This window comes from Hyperoodon ampullatus (assembly GCF_949752795.1).
Source record: "Hyperoodon ampullatus genome assembly, chromosome: 7".
Lineage (NCBI taxonomy): Eukaryota > Metazoa > Chordata > Mammalia > Artiodactyla > Ziphiidae > Hyperoodon > Hyperoodon ampullatus.
The window spans coordinates 72102580-72116277 of NC_136920.1; the positions used below are offsets into that span (position 1 = coordinate 72102580).

The 13698-nt window shown below is 36.7% G+C and overlaps 1 protein-coding gene across 2 annotated transcripts in view; it reads right to left on the reverse strand.

The window, feature by feature from the left end:
• The window catches only part of PIK3C2A (phosphatidylinositol-4-phosphate 3-kinase catalytic subunit type 2 alpha), a gene marked incomplete at both ends in the record, with an annotated part of 75480 nt that overhangs the window by 43435 nt on the left and 18347 nt on the right, over window positions 1-13698 (reverse strand). For both annotated transcript variants that reach the window (XM_079708576.1, XM_079708575.1), the window contains 6 exons: window positions 1416-1479; window positions 1612-1691; window positions 2846-2957; window positions 3610-3730; window positions 5447-5604; window positions 13294-13397. In XM_079708576.1, the coding sequence (XP_079564702.1) occupies window positions 1416-1479; window positions 1612-1691; window positions 2846-2957; window positions 3610-3730; window positions 5447-5604; window positions 13294-13397 (639 nt within the window). The remainder of the gene's footprint in view (window positions 1-1415; window positions 1480-1611; window positions 1692-2845; window positions 2958-3609; window positions 3731-5446; window positions 5605-13293; window positions 13398-13698) is intronic.

The following is a 13698-nucleotide window of genomic DNA, read 5'->3' on the forward strand; positions in this document are numbered from 1 at the left end:
ATTACCCTCCTCTATGTTTCTCTAATAGCACTTACCACCTGATATAACATATACCTTGCTAGTTTATTTTATTGTCTGTTTCCTCTAACTAGAATGTAAATTCTCTAAAGGGCAAGGATTACAGTTTCTTTTGTCCCCTGCCACATCCTCAGCACCTACAACAGTGCCTTGAGAGGAGATACTCAGTAATATTTATTGGATAAATCAACATAATTATATATTGATAAAAAGTATAACAGTAGCTAGAAATCTGGAAGTCATCCTACACTATTTCTTCTTCTCTTACATCTCATTACCTATCAAAATCTAACCAATTTTATCTACTAAATATTGTTAATCAGTCCCTCCTCTTTACCTGTACCACACTCACTGTCTTTTACCTGGACTACTATCAAAAACTTTCCAAATAGTGTCCCTGAAACCAATCCTGCCAAGCCTATATTTAACTTCCACAGTTTGGCCAGAGTGACTTCAGAGCTCAAGACTAAACAAGTCACCCACCCCACCCCACTCCACTTCCTACCCTCTGCTTAAAACACCTTGAATGGCTACAGGAGGGGTCAAGAAACTTTTCCTGTAAAATGAAAATAGTAAATAGTTCAGGCTTTGCAGGACATATGGTCTCTGTCCCAAATACTCAACTTTAGTATTAGAGCACAAATGCAGTCATAGAAAATATGCAAACAAATGGATGTGGCTGTGTCCCCCAAATTTTTCTTTACAAGAATGTAGAGTGGACTGGATATGGCCCCCGATCTGGAGAATAAAGTAAAACTCCTTCACATGAATTATATGGTGGTAATTTATATCTGGCTATCTCCAATTTCATCTTTCAACCTTCACTTCACACTTTGTATTAGAGAAGTGTTTACACTTCCACATATGTATCGCACCTATGTACTTTTGTTCACATGCCCTTCCCAACTATCTTCTAGCTAACTCATACTGTTTAAGACTTGGCTCTGGCAACATCCCTTCTTAGAGGCCTTCCTTGAACCTTCAAGTTGGGAGAAGTGCCCCTCATCAATCTCTCAAAGGACGCCAACACACACCTCTATTCTACATTTACTATATTGAAATTCTGTTTAAATCTTTCTTCGCTAGTTTTAAGTTCCTGGTAGGTGGGGATTAGGTCATTCATTTTCATAACTCCAGCATTTAGCATATAGCAAGCATTCAATAAATGCTTTTTGAATTGAAGGTTCCTCTTAGTAATAAAGCTCAGGTAACTCAAGCATTACTGAGAATTTTTGTTAATATGTTGGGTCAGAAAACAAGTTATCAAATATCAACTTCAAGAATATAGTTTAAATAGTCCTTCTAAAATATTTAATCCAATTCCAACATTAGTATTTAAGAGTGTACAGAGAAAAGAATCTTTAAATCATCAAGCCAAAATGTGAATTAAGACTTACTTCAATTTGAAGAGCCAGTTCCACTTGGTTGTGATAAGAATCTAAAAGTTCTTCAACAGGATGTCTGAAATAAAGAACAGTTATTGTGGCTGAAAGATACCATATGCAAAAATGATCATTTTATTCACCAAAATAAGTGCATTCACAACCAAAAGTAACGTTTGAAAACCTGAAATTAATGTTTTAGATGCCACACCTTGTCATGACTTCTTTATAAGGTTTTTCTATTTGATGCAGGTGTTTGTTTAAATCCACAGGTGTTTCATCATCTTCTGCCTAAATAAACATACAGACAAATGTTTACCAAATAATGAAATCCATTCTTTGGTCTTTCTATTGCCAAATTAAATAAGGTTAAGCGTATGATAAATTCTTGAAATGAAAGTGACTTTTGAGAACCGAGGCCTGTGCTATAGAGAGAGAATGGAGAGCTAAAAGCACTTTTAAAGATGGCTGACAGCCAAATGAAGGTGGGGTGGGAACCAGATGAGAAGAGATCACCTGAATTTCTGCATTTTTTATAATGATAATCAAATTTCCTTCTACATTACCTTCAATAAATAAGGCACTGGTCTCTTCAACCATAACCCTTACTATTCAAAATACTCAAAAAAACATCATGCCTTAAGAAACTGAAAAGAGAAGTTACTAATGATTGCTAAAATGTACTGAGTTTTGTGAAATAGTTTCCACCCAAGTGAAATAAATTCTACCTAACATAGGAGCAAAACCTAGGAAAATAAAGAAAAGAGAAAGTAGAAAACATTGGTATTTTTCCTCCTAAAATTCTACCAAATGAATGATTATCTTTAGAGGTTAATCATCAAGTGTTTATACAGTAATAAAATGGCCTAATTTCTTGCATTCTATTTTGCTTTAACCTCAAAAGAAAGTACTATAGTTTTAAAACAGAGAATTAGTTTTCATTTTGTGAAAAATAATGTATTTTTCTCAGTTTGGTGCAAAGGTCAACGTGGATCTTTTTCTCCCCAAAACCATATTTAGAATTCAAAATCTTTCTTCTTCCTCATTTCTCCTTGACTGACCCTGATGTTTTCATTGTGTAACTTGTGTAAAACTATTACAAGCCAAACTTTTATAATTCCTCCACTTTGATTTTCAAACATGCCTCCAACTCTGAGTAGTATGCTACCTAAATCAACATGATTGAAAGTCTCCTCCACGTCTGCTAAAACTCTCCCCACATCTGCTTTATCCCATAGGGGATAAAGAGTGCCTCACTCCCAGTCAAACCCAAAACTCTCAGAGCACGTACAAATTGCAAATTGGCTGATTAGCAATTATTTAGAATTATATATTAATCTAAACTAATATTAATCTAAAATTAATATTTAATAATTAATATCTAAATTAATCTAAAATTATTTAGATTCAACCAAATGCAATTCAGTTATAGGGTACACACTTACTGTTCGGGCCAGATTTTGGCACATTGCGCTGAAGGTCAAAAGTTGTAGTTTAATCTCTGTGTCCCATTTTCGACAGTTTTGAATATGTTCATGACTTCCAAGACAATGATTACTGTTAAAATATATCAATTATTCATCAATGTTATTCTCCTCAAACTAGAAATTATACAGGTGAGAGTAAAATGTAAATTGTATCTGCATCAGGAATTGAAGAGAATGGTAAAATACAGAGATTTTTTTAACCAAGCGTGAGCATTTAAATAGAGAAATAATTCTACATGAGAAGAGTTAAAGCAAAGAAGAAAGAAGATGAAGACAAACACGGAAAAAAACCAGGGACAGAGCATTTCTAGTAGGTTCAGAAAAAGATTCATATAATGATTATTTCAGGCAACTAAAAGGAAATCACAGCTAAACACTGTGTATAAAGTAATACTGCATGCTACAAAAGGAAAATGGAGTCCATAATGATGTAACTCTTGCCTCTCTGCAGAAAGAAAAACAACTTTAAATTCACTTGTCAACCAATTGCCCACCATTCTTCCCATCTAAGACTATCAGCTTCTTAAGGGCAAGATGCTCTACTGTCTTAGACATGATGTCTTAGACAACGTATATCTTAATATAAGTTAACTGATCCAATAAACCAATTCACTAGGACCCAATGTGGTTTTAGATTATAAATTTAACTTGAAAATTTTCTAATTTAATCCATTAAAATGAAATTTCCAAAAATGTTGCTCAATAATTAAATGAACACTTACTTCTGTAGCACTTCCTCTTGACCACAAACTTTAAGAACATAGCTGCCAACATCTACTTGATTCAAGTCATCATGTACCCAGCAAAGGGCTTGCATTATTATGATTTCTACAGTAGAACTCACTGTAAAAGAGTTAGTCATCATTTTCATTTTACACATTCAACTCTAAGTATATACCTATTCAGACTGTATTTCTTATAATCTAAAACAGCACTATATAACAGAACTATAATGCAGGTCACATATATAATTTAAAATTTTCTAGTAGCCATGTTGAAGAAAGTAAAAAGAAACAGATGAATCTAATTTCAATAATATATTTTATTTAACCTAATATATCCAAAATATCATTTCAATATATAATTGGTATTTCAAAATTACTAATGGGATATCTTACATTCTCTTTTCAAAGTAAGTCTTTGAAATCCAGTGTGTATTTTACACTTATAGCACATCTCAATCTATATTAGTCATATTTCAAGTAATCAATAGCCACATGTAGCTAGTGGTTATCGTATTAGACAGGACAGATCTAAGCTAAGAAAGCCACCTCTGTTTTACAGACTCCTCCGAAAAGGATGGCACTTAGCAGTGTCTAGCAAACAATTATTTAAACCAAATCATAAGGAAAAAGAATCACCATTTTAAACATTTGACATTTGCCTGGTAAATTATCCAATGAAGAATAAAAATATAGAAAGTAGGAAGTATTATTCAATTATCATTCTTCACAATAGCTGGATACTAAGATTACAAACCATTAAAAACTAAAGTAACCTATTTCTATACTTAGAGCTTTTATGTTCAACTTAGAAGACAGTGACTACATTCAGAATTCATGAAAATTAACAGCTTGGCAGAAAAGGCCATAAAACCTCTATCTAATACAATAGCTACATTTCTGAACACATTTATATGTATTGTAACAGTTATTATTTAAACACACAAAGCACTTCTACTATAATATGGTTACATTTCTTAAAAGAGATGTACACTATAAATGTGCACATTTATGAAGCACCAAACAATAGGCATTTGATATATTTTTTTTTTTTTTTTTTTGCGTGGTACGCGGGCCTCTCACCGCTGTGGCCTCTCCCGTTGCGGAGCACAGGCTCCGGTCGCGCAGGCTCAGCGGCCACGGCCCACAGGCCCAGCCGCTCCGCGGCATGTGGGATCCTCCCGGACCGGGGCACGAACCCGCGTGCCCTGCATCGGCAGGCGGACTCTCAACCACTGCGCCACCAGGGAAGCCCCTGATATATTTTTAAATGAATCAGATCTTGATATATCAAGTCAAAATTTGATACAAATCAAAACATTTGCTATCAATGCTTATCCATGCTTATTTCAATCAAGAAGCTTATTGACCTTACTTTCCTTCAATTTTAGTATTAATTCTTATTGCATACGATTCCCCAAACCAAAATTTAAGGTATGTTTAAAAAGAATAAGTCTTCCTTTAGAATATAAAGGATAGGACTATAATTAGCCTTGCTAGCTAATGCTTTTGGGCTTTGGCCAAGAGCCACTGATTAACCAAATTACTTAGCATCTTTCAGAGAAATATGTAGTTATAAAAGTAAACTGGTTTTTCTCTAACCAAACCAGAAAACTATCCATATGAACACCAATTTCTGGAAAAGGATAACTAATGCATGTTAAGTATTTTAACACACACACACACACACACACACACACACGCACACACACACAGATTTTTAAAGGATACCTAATGATAACAGAGTCAGTTTATTAAAAGAATGATAACATTAACATTTTAAACATTTTCTCCCTAATCAGAACAAAACAAGATCGTTGGGGAACTATGAACCTACCATCGCATGTAAAGGTAACTGGTAGCTGAAATCCTTCAATTTCAATGGAGACCTTCACGCTAGCATTTTCTCCACATATGTTTCTTTGCACTGTGACTGGACTTAACAAATAGCCTGGATTTGTGCAGTGATTGGTATATGGAAAGCTGGCCTTCAATCTATTCACAAAAAACAAGAAATTAAATTCTTTTTTTGAAAGCTGCACTTGAGAGCCCTGAACAAGGCTTTGCATGCTTATAGCCATTCAATTCTGTTATTGTCCAATTCTAGAGCAGCTCAGGAGAAATACAATGAATGGACCCCTGTCAAAACTCCAAAACACCACCATTTGCCTTTTAAATAAACAGAATCCAAGGAAAGAGATTAAGTACTGCCAGGACAGCTCTGGTAACACTATCAACATCAGCAAAACACACACTGGATACACAGCATTAAATGAGGTTCTCTGCTTCAGATTTTTGGCTAAACAGTATAATTTCACTAAATGTACATTTTTAATGAACCATTGACAATACAGGTGATAGCCCTAAATTGTAACTGCCAGAGGGATGAAAAGTTTGTTGTCTTTTTAAAATCTTTTTTTCTGACATCCTTTTTCCTACACACTGTTTTTGGTTGTCAGCATGATAGAAAAACATAGACAATGGGTTTTTACAGTGCTATGAGGCCCTTATTCCCTCAAAGTGATTTCTAAGACTTAGGGAATGGCAAAAAAATTGCCTGTGAAGTATTCTTGGTATTCATAGTAGCAAAATACTTTAAATTTAAATATATAAGCCAGGTGTATGGCTAATCTCCAGATAGCACTTCTATTATCTGAAGACAAAGGAGGATTTGATGCCTTCTTTAAACCTGTGGGCTTCCTTTAACTGACTTTCTTCTGGAAGTTAGAAGACAAATTCCACTTCTCCCATCTGCTTTTCACAGGGCTATAAAGGGAACGAATGCTGGAAGTTTTATCTATTCACTTCTATAGAGATTAAAATAATCAAGTTATGAGAGGCCCGCATACCACAAAAAAAAAAAATAATCAAGTTATAGGAACAGAATAAAATAGTTTAAGTTGACAATAAGAAAGCTTCTGGAGAGGCAGGCAGCAAGTGTAACTATTTGTGCACTACCGCTAGAGTCAGACTTCCCAAGTTTAAATCCTGATTGTACTACTGACTAGCTGTGTAATCTTAGGCAAGTTATTGAATCTCCTTGTTGCTTCAGTTTCCTCTTCTATAAACTGGGGATAATACTACTACTAACTTCATGGGGTTGTGAGAATTATGTGAATTAAGTTTATAAGGACACTCAGAACAGTGTCTAGTACATGGTAAGCTTTATAAGCATCTCGTCAAATAAATGAATAAATGAATAAATCTGGTTTCTGCACTGTGATCTTAAGTGCCACAAAGGATCCAGTATTAAAAAGAAATGTAATTGAAAAAAAAGGTAATACAAAGTAATAAACTTAAATTGATGTTGGAAATGCACCTTTAGATATGGACACATTACCTTCAAATATTTGATTGTTGCCAAGCTTACCCCTCTATAACACAATGACAAGACCTTCACAGGACCCAGCCTAAGATTTTTTATTGTTTCTCACATACTTGGTATTCTTGTTTCCTATGAAACAAGAAATACCATATGAAATAAGATACTTACAGCAAATCACGTAGATAACTAATATATAAAACGCTAAAGAACTTTATCTATATCCAAGGAAGCCTTCAATTTTCAGAAATCCTTAAGGATGGTAAAAGGAAAATCAGAAATTCCTGATGACAGTTCAGAAAACAAGAATTTACTGGACAAAAATTCTAGTGATAAAAAGTTACATATAAAAATGAGGGTTTGGGGCTTCCCTGGTGGCACAGTGGTTAAGAATCCACCTGCCAATGCAGGGGACGCGGGTTCGAGCCCTGGCCCGGGAAGATCCCACATGCCGTGGAGCAACTAAGCCCGTGCGCCACAATTACTGAGCCTGTGCTCTAGAGCCCGTGAGCCACAACTACTGAAGCCCGTGCACCCAGAGCCCATGCTCCGCAACAAGAGAAGCCACGGCAATGAGAAGACTGCGCACCACAACAAAGAGTAGCCCCCGCTCACCACAACTAGAGAAAGCCCGCACACAGCAACAAAGACCCAATGCAGCCAAAAATAAATAAAAAATAAAAATAAATAAATTTATTTTTAAAAATGAGGGTTTTTAATTGAATTGACACTACTTTATAAGAAACTTGAGTCAGCGTCGTTTAGAATAAAATTAACTAAATGCAGAGGTGAAAACCTATAGGGAATCCTTGGGATCAAGACACTTTTGTAGAATATAAATATTAGATTGGAACCATACATGAGGAAAGGAAATTAAAGGCTATTCAGAATGACAAGTGTAAAGTGTAGTTTTTCATCTTACCCTAGGAGACCACAAATGAAGCAGCAAAAATTTCCACTGGTATCTAACATTCCTCTGAGAACTTTCTCTGGACCTATGTAACTAGTAGATACAGCAAGTTTTGTCAATTATGATGAGTGTGAAAGGAAAGAAAAAAAAAGAAATAAAAACAAAAAAAATGCAGTAATAATTAAATGCCCTAATTCAAAGTATTTTACAGAACTTTAAACTGAAAGTGACCCTTGAGATCACTAGTCCAACTCCCTGATTTCACAGAAGCAAAAAAAACAAGGCCTAGAAGTAGGCTTATCTGTAAACAAATATCGTCCTGACAATCTTACACTAATGTCATAGCTGAATTTAAATAATTAAATTAATCATTTTAGGAGATTTCAAAAAATGAAGCATTGACTAAGAGTATAAATACTTGTTTTTAAAATCTGCACACTGGAAAAAAAGAAAGTGACATTAATTTCTTCAAGACATCAAGACTTCTCCTGACTCCAATCTCCAAGGTCAGAGGGGAATGAAAGAATTTTCTAGAACATGGCTTCAAAAACACCTCTGCCTCTTACTTCTCTGAAACATTTGTTGCAATCCCACTCTAACAGAAATAAATTACAAAAAGAATTCATTCTCTCTAGTTCATCTGAGGTTTTAATTTTACATAAGCCATTTTTGTGTGTGTGTGCGTGCACACGTGCACACATAAATAAAAATGATCATTTTAGTTTAGTGGCAGAGTTTGTGTAAATAACACTAAGATTCAAATGCAGAAAAAAAGGCAGATCACAGAGAGCCTAATTTCTCAACATGCAAAGCTTAAATGCAATAGTCACTCAACACAGTCTAATAGACAAGGCTTGTTTGGAAAGAAAATTTTAAAAACTCGATGAACACATATCAGATTAATACCAAACCATTAAGATAAAATACATATCAGATTAATACCAAACCATTAAGATAAAAGATTATTTCCAAACTGTTAACCACACATACATAATGGTATAATGGAACAAAGGCACAGGTAATTTCTAATACATGCAATTTGCATTCTCAGTCACCTAAATGTCTCTTCTATTTTAAACATCTACTGAAAAATATGAGTTTTAAAAAACACAGTTAAGGGTAACCTTTTCAGGAAAGAAAAAGTGACTCTACTGATATTTTTCTTCTTTTTTTTCCCCTAAGGTATCCTGAAGAAAAGGAATGCTGGTTAAAAGGTGACACACAGGAAGATAGAATTTTAATGAAATGTTACCAATAGTCTAGAAAGTCTAGTTAAATGTTAATAAGTCCCATATCATAAAAATGATGAATATACTCGAAAATGATCTGGGAACCCCAAACTCTGCTTTGCTTAAACCACACTGGGGAAAATACTGGATTCAGAATAAATCTCCCAGTAGTGATCTACTTTTCCTTCTTTTTTTAAAAAATAAATTTGTTTATTTATTTGTTTGTTTGTTTTTGGCTGCGTTGGGTCTTTGTTGTTGCACACGGGCTCTCTCTAGTTGCCGTGAGCGGGGGCTACTCTTCGTTGCGGTGGGTAGGCTTCTCATTGCGGTGGCTTCTCTTGTTGTGGAGCATGGGCTCTAGGTGTGTGGGCTTCAGTAGTTGTGGCATGCAGGCTCAGCAGTTGTGGCTCACAGCTTAGTTGCTCCGTGGCATGTGGGATCTTCCCGGACTAGGGATCGAACCTGTGTTCCCTGCATTGGCAGGCAGATTCTTAACCACTGTGCCACCAAGGAAGTCCCTACTTTTCCTTCTTTTGATAACAGATCTCATCCAGTTGGCCACAATGTTTGTTGTTCCACTCCCTCCTTCCGTGGGATTTTTCTATCTGGTGCTGACTGAAAGGCCTCTTTCCTTTCTGCTAACAAGACCATTAGAATATCAAAGTCTAAGCTATCAGTGGCTATATTCCCTGCCTTCAAGACTCCATCTGTAGTAGAAGCCAACATGCATGGTGAAAGGGCCCAGGGAGAAAAGGGAGGAAGAAGAAGAGTCCAAAGGGAGTAGGGATCAATTACAGTGTGTGAATTCCTGGATCTGGCTGTCACTGAGCTCTGCCCCATCCTCCCTCTTTCTGCTATACGGGTTTGTGAATCAATACATAACCTTCCTTGATTTATGCTAGTTTAAGATGGGTTTCTTGCACTCAGAACAGAAGTCCTCACTAATACAGTGATATGATGGAAAGAAAACACACCGAACCAGAGGTAATGGAGACCTGGCTCTGTTACAGACTAGCTGAGTAAACTTTGGTAGGTAACTTCTCTGAGTCTCAGTTTCTTCGTGTATTAAGAACACTGGACACATTTAGGATTAAAAGAACATTTTAGAAATGCATTTTTCTAACCTTCAGAAAATATATTTGCTCCTCTAATCTTGCTTGTTATATCATCTCTTAATTCTAAGTAGGACAATATTTTGAATGCTAGAAAGCTTATGCCAAAACTAAGTTTCCCTATAAAGGAAAAAAAGGCAGGGACTTCCCTGGTGGTCCAGTGGTTAAGAATCCACCTGCCAACGCAGGGGATACGGGTTTGATCCCTGGTCCGGGAAGATCTCACATTGGAGCAACTAAGCCTGCACGCCACAACTACTGAAGCCTGTGCGCTGTAGGGCCCGCGCGCCACAACTACTGAGCCTGTGCGCCTAGAACCCGTGCTCCGCAATAAGAGAAGCCACTGCAGTGAGAAACCCACGCACCTCAACATGTGCAGCAATGAAGACCCAGCACAGCCAAAAAAAAAAAAAAAAAAAGGCATTTTCTGGGCTTCCCTGGTGGCGCAGTGGTTGAGAGTCCGCCTGCCGATGCAGGGGACATGGGTTCGTGCCCCGGTCCGGGAAGATCCCACATGCCACGGAGCGGCTGGGCCCGTGAGCCATGACCGCTGAGCCTGTGCGTCCGGAGCCTGAGCTCCGCAACAGGAGAGGCCACAACAGTGAGAGGCCCGCGTACCGCAAAAAAAAAAAAAGGCATTTTCTAATTCTAATGAAACTTCTATGTTTAAGCCATATTCTCCCTCAGTAATAGAGTATCAGAAATCTACTGTCTGACCTCAATTTTTTCTTCTAAATACTCAGAACACTAACAGGTTCAACTGTAGTTTGTGTTAATGTACCAATTAACTGATTGTTTTGACATTTTAGCCACAGGGAGAAAATAGTTAAAACTTAAAAAATTTTAGAATTAGTAGCACTAATCTGGTTAAGATAGATTTTTTAAAATTACTTAATAAAAAGATCAGGAACAAGACAAGGTTGCCCACTCTCACCACTCTTATTCAACATAGTTTTGGAAGTTTTAGCCACAGCAATCAGAGAAGAAAAGGAAATAAAAGGAATCCAAATCGGAAAAGAAGAAGTAAAGCTGTCACTGTTTGCAGATGACATGATACTATACATAGAGAATCCTAAAGATGCTACCAGAAAACTACTAGAGCTAATCAATGAATGTGGTAAAGTATCAGGATACAAAATTAATGCACAGAAATCTCTGGCATTCCTATATACTAATGATGAAAAATCTGAAAGTGAAATCAAGGAAACACTCCCATTTACCACTGCAACAAAAAGAATAAAATATCTAGGAATAAGCCTACCTAAGGAGACAAAAGACCTGTATGCAGAAAATTATAAGACACTGATGAAAGAAATTAAAGATGATACAAATAGATGGAGAGATGTACCATGTTCTTGGATTGGAAGAATCAACATTGTGAAAATGACTCTACTACCCAAAGCAATCTACAGATTCAATGCAATCCCTATCAAACTACCACTGGCATTTTTCACAGAACTAGAACAAAAAATTTCACAATTTGTATGGAAACACAAAAGACCCCAAATAGCCAAAGCAAACTTGAGAACGAAAAATGGAGCTGGAGGAATCAGGCTCCCTGACTTCAGACTATACTACAAAGCTACAGTAATCAAGACAGTATGGTACTGGCACAAAAACAGAAAGATAGATCAATGGAACAGGATAGAAAGCCCAGAGATAAACCCACGCACATATGGTCACCTTATCTTTGATAAAGGAGGCAGGAATGTACAGTGGAGAAAGGACAGTCTCTTCAATAAGTGGTGCTGGGAAAACTGGATAGGGACATGTAAAAGTATGAGATTAGATCACTCCCTAACACCATACACAAAAATAAGCTCAAAATGGATTAAAGACCTAAATGTAAGGCCAGACACTATCAAACTCTTAGAGGAAAACATAGGCAGAACACTCTATGACATAAATCACAGCAAGATCCTTTTTGACCCACCTCCTAGAGAAATGGAAATAAAGACAAAAATAAACACATGGGACCTAATGAAACTTAAAAGCTTTTGCACAGCAAAGGAAACCATAAACAAGACCAAAAGACAACCCTCAGAATGGGAGAAAATATTTGCAAATGAAGCAACTGACAAAGGATTAATCTCCAAAATTTATAAGCAGCTCATGCAGCTCAATAACAAAAAAACAAACAGCCCAATCCAAAAATGGGCAGAAGACCTAAATAGACATTTCTCCACAGAAGATATACAGACTGCCAACAAACACATGAAAGGATGCTCAACATCTTTACTCATTAGAGAAATGCAAATCAAAACTACAATGAGATATCATCTCACACCAGTCAGAATGGCCATCATCAAAAAATCTACAGACAATAAATGCTGGAGAGGGTGTGGAAAAAAGGGAACACTCTTGCACTGCTGGTGGGAATGTGAATTGGTACAGCCACTATGGAGAACGGTATGGAGGTTCCTTAAAAAACTACAAATAGAACTACCATATGACCCAGCAATCCCACTACTGGGCATATACCCTGAGAAAACCATAATTCAAAAAGAGACATGTACCAAAATGTTCATAGCAGCCCTATTTACAATAGCCCAGAGATGGAAACAACCTAAGTGTCCATCATCGGATGAATGGGTAAAGAAGATGTGGCACATATATACCATGGAATATTACTCAGCCATAAAAAGAAATGAAATTGAGCTATTTGTAATGAGGTGGATGGACCTAGAGTCTGTCATACAGAGTGAAGTAAGTCAGAAAGAGAAAGACAAATACTGTATGCTGACACATATATATGGAATTTAAGAAAAAAAAATGTCATGAAGAACATAGGGGTAAGACAGGAATAAAGACACAGACCTACTAGAGAATGGACTTGAGGATATGGGGAGGGGGAAGGGTAAGCTGTGACAAAGTGAAAGAGCGGCATGGACATATATACACTACCAAACGTAAGGTAGATAGCTAGTGGGAAGCAGCCGCATAGCACAGGGAGATCAGCTCGGTGCTTTGTGACCGCCTGGAGGGGTGGGATAGGGAGGGTGGGAGGGAGACGCAAAAGGGAGGGGATATGGGAACATATGTATATGTATAACTGATTAAATTTGTTATAAAAAAAAATAATAATAATCTTTATAAAGAAAAATTCCTTACTTTGTAATGGATTGACAAAAAGCTGCCACTTCCTCATTCTGTACTTCAATTTCTTGTAGAAGAGAACTTTCAGCTGGCAAAGTACTGGTCCCATTTGGGCCTTTCTGTAATGAAAAAGAGGTTTTTATTTTAAAAGTAAACGATCCCCAAAATGCTAAATAGCAATATAGCACAAACACATTTTTATGAAAATATGTACAAAAATATGGAGGTAAAATAAATCATATCAGTAACAAAGTTTTAAAGTATGGATTTCTATCTCTATAAAAGTAATGCCAACTAAGCCTTTTAATTTTGGCCAGGCCGCACGTCATGTGGGATCTTACTTCCCTGACCAGGGATTACCCCGCACCCCCTGCATTGGAAGCGCAATCTTTAACCACTGGACCGCCAGGGAAGTCCCAA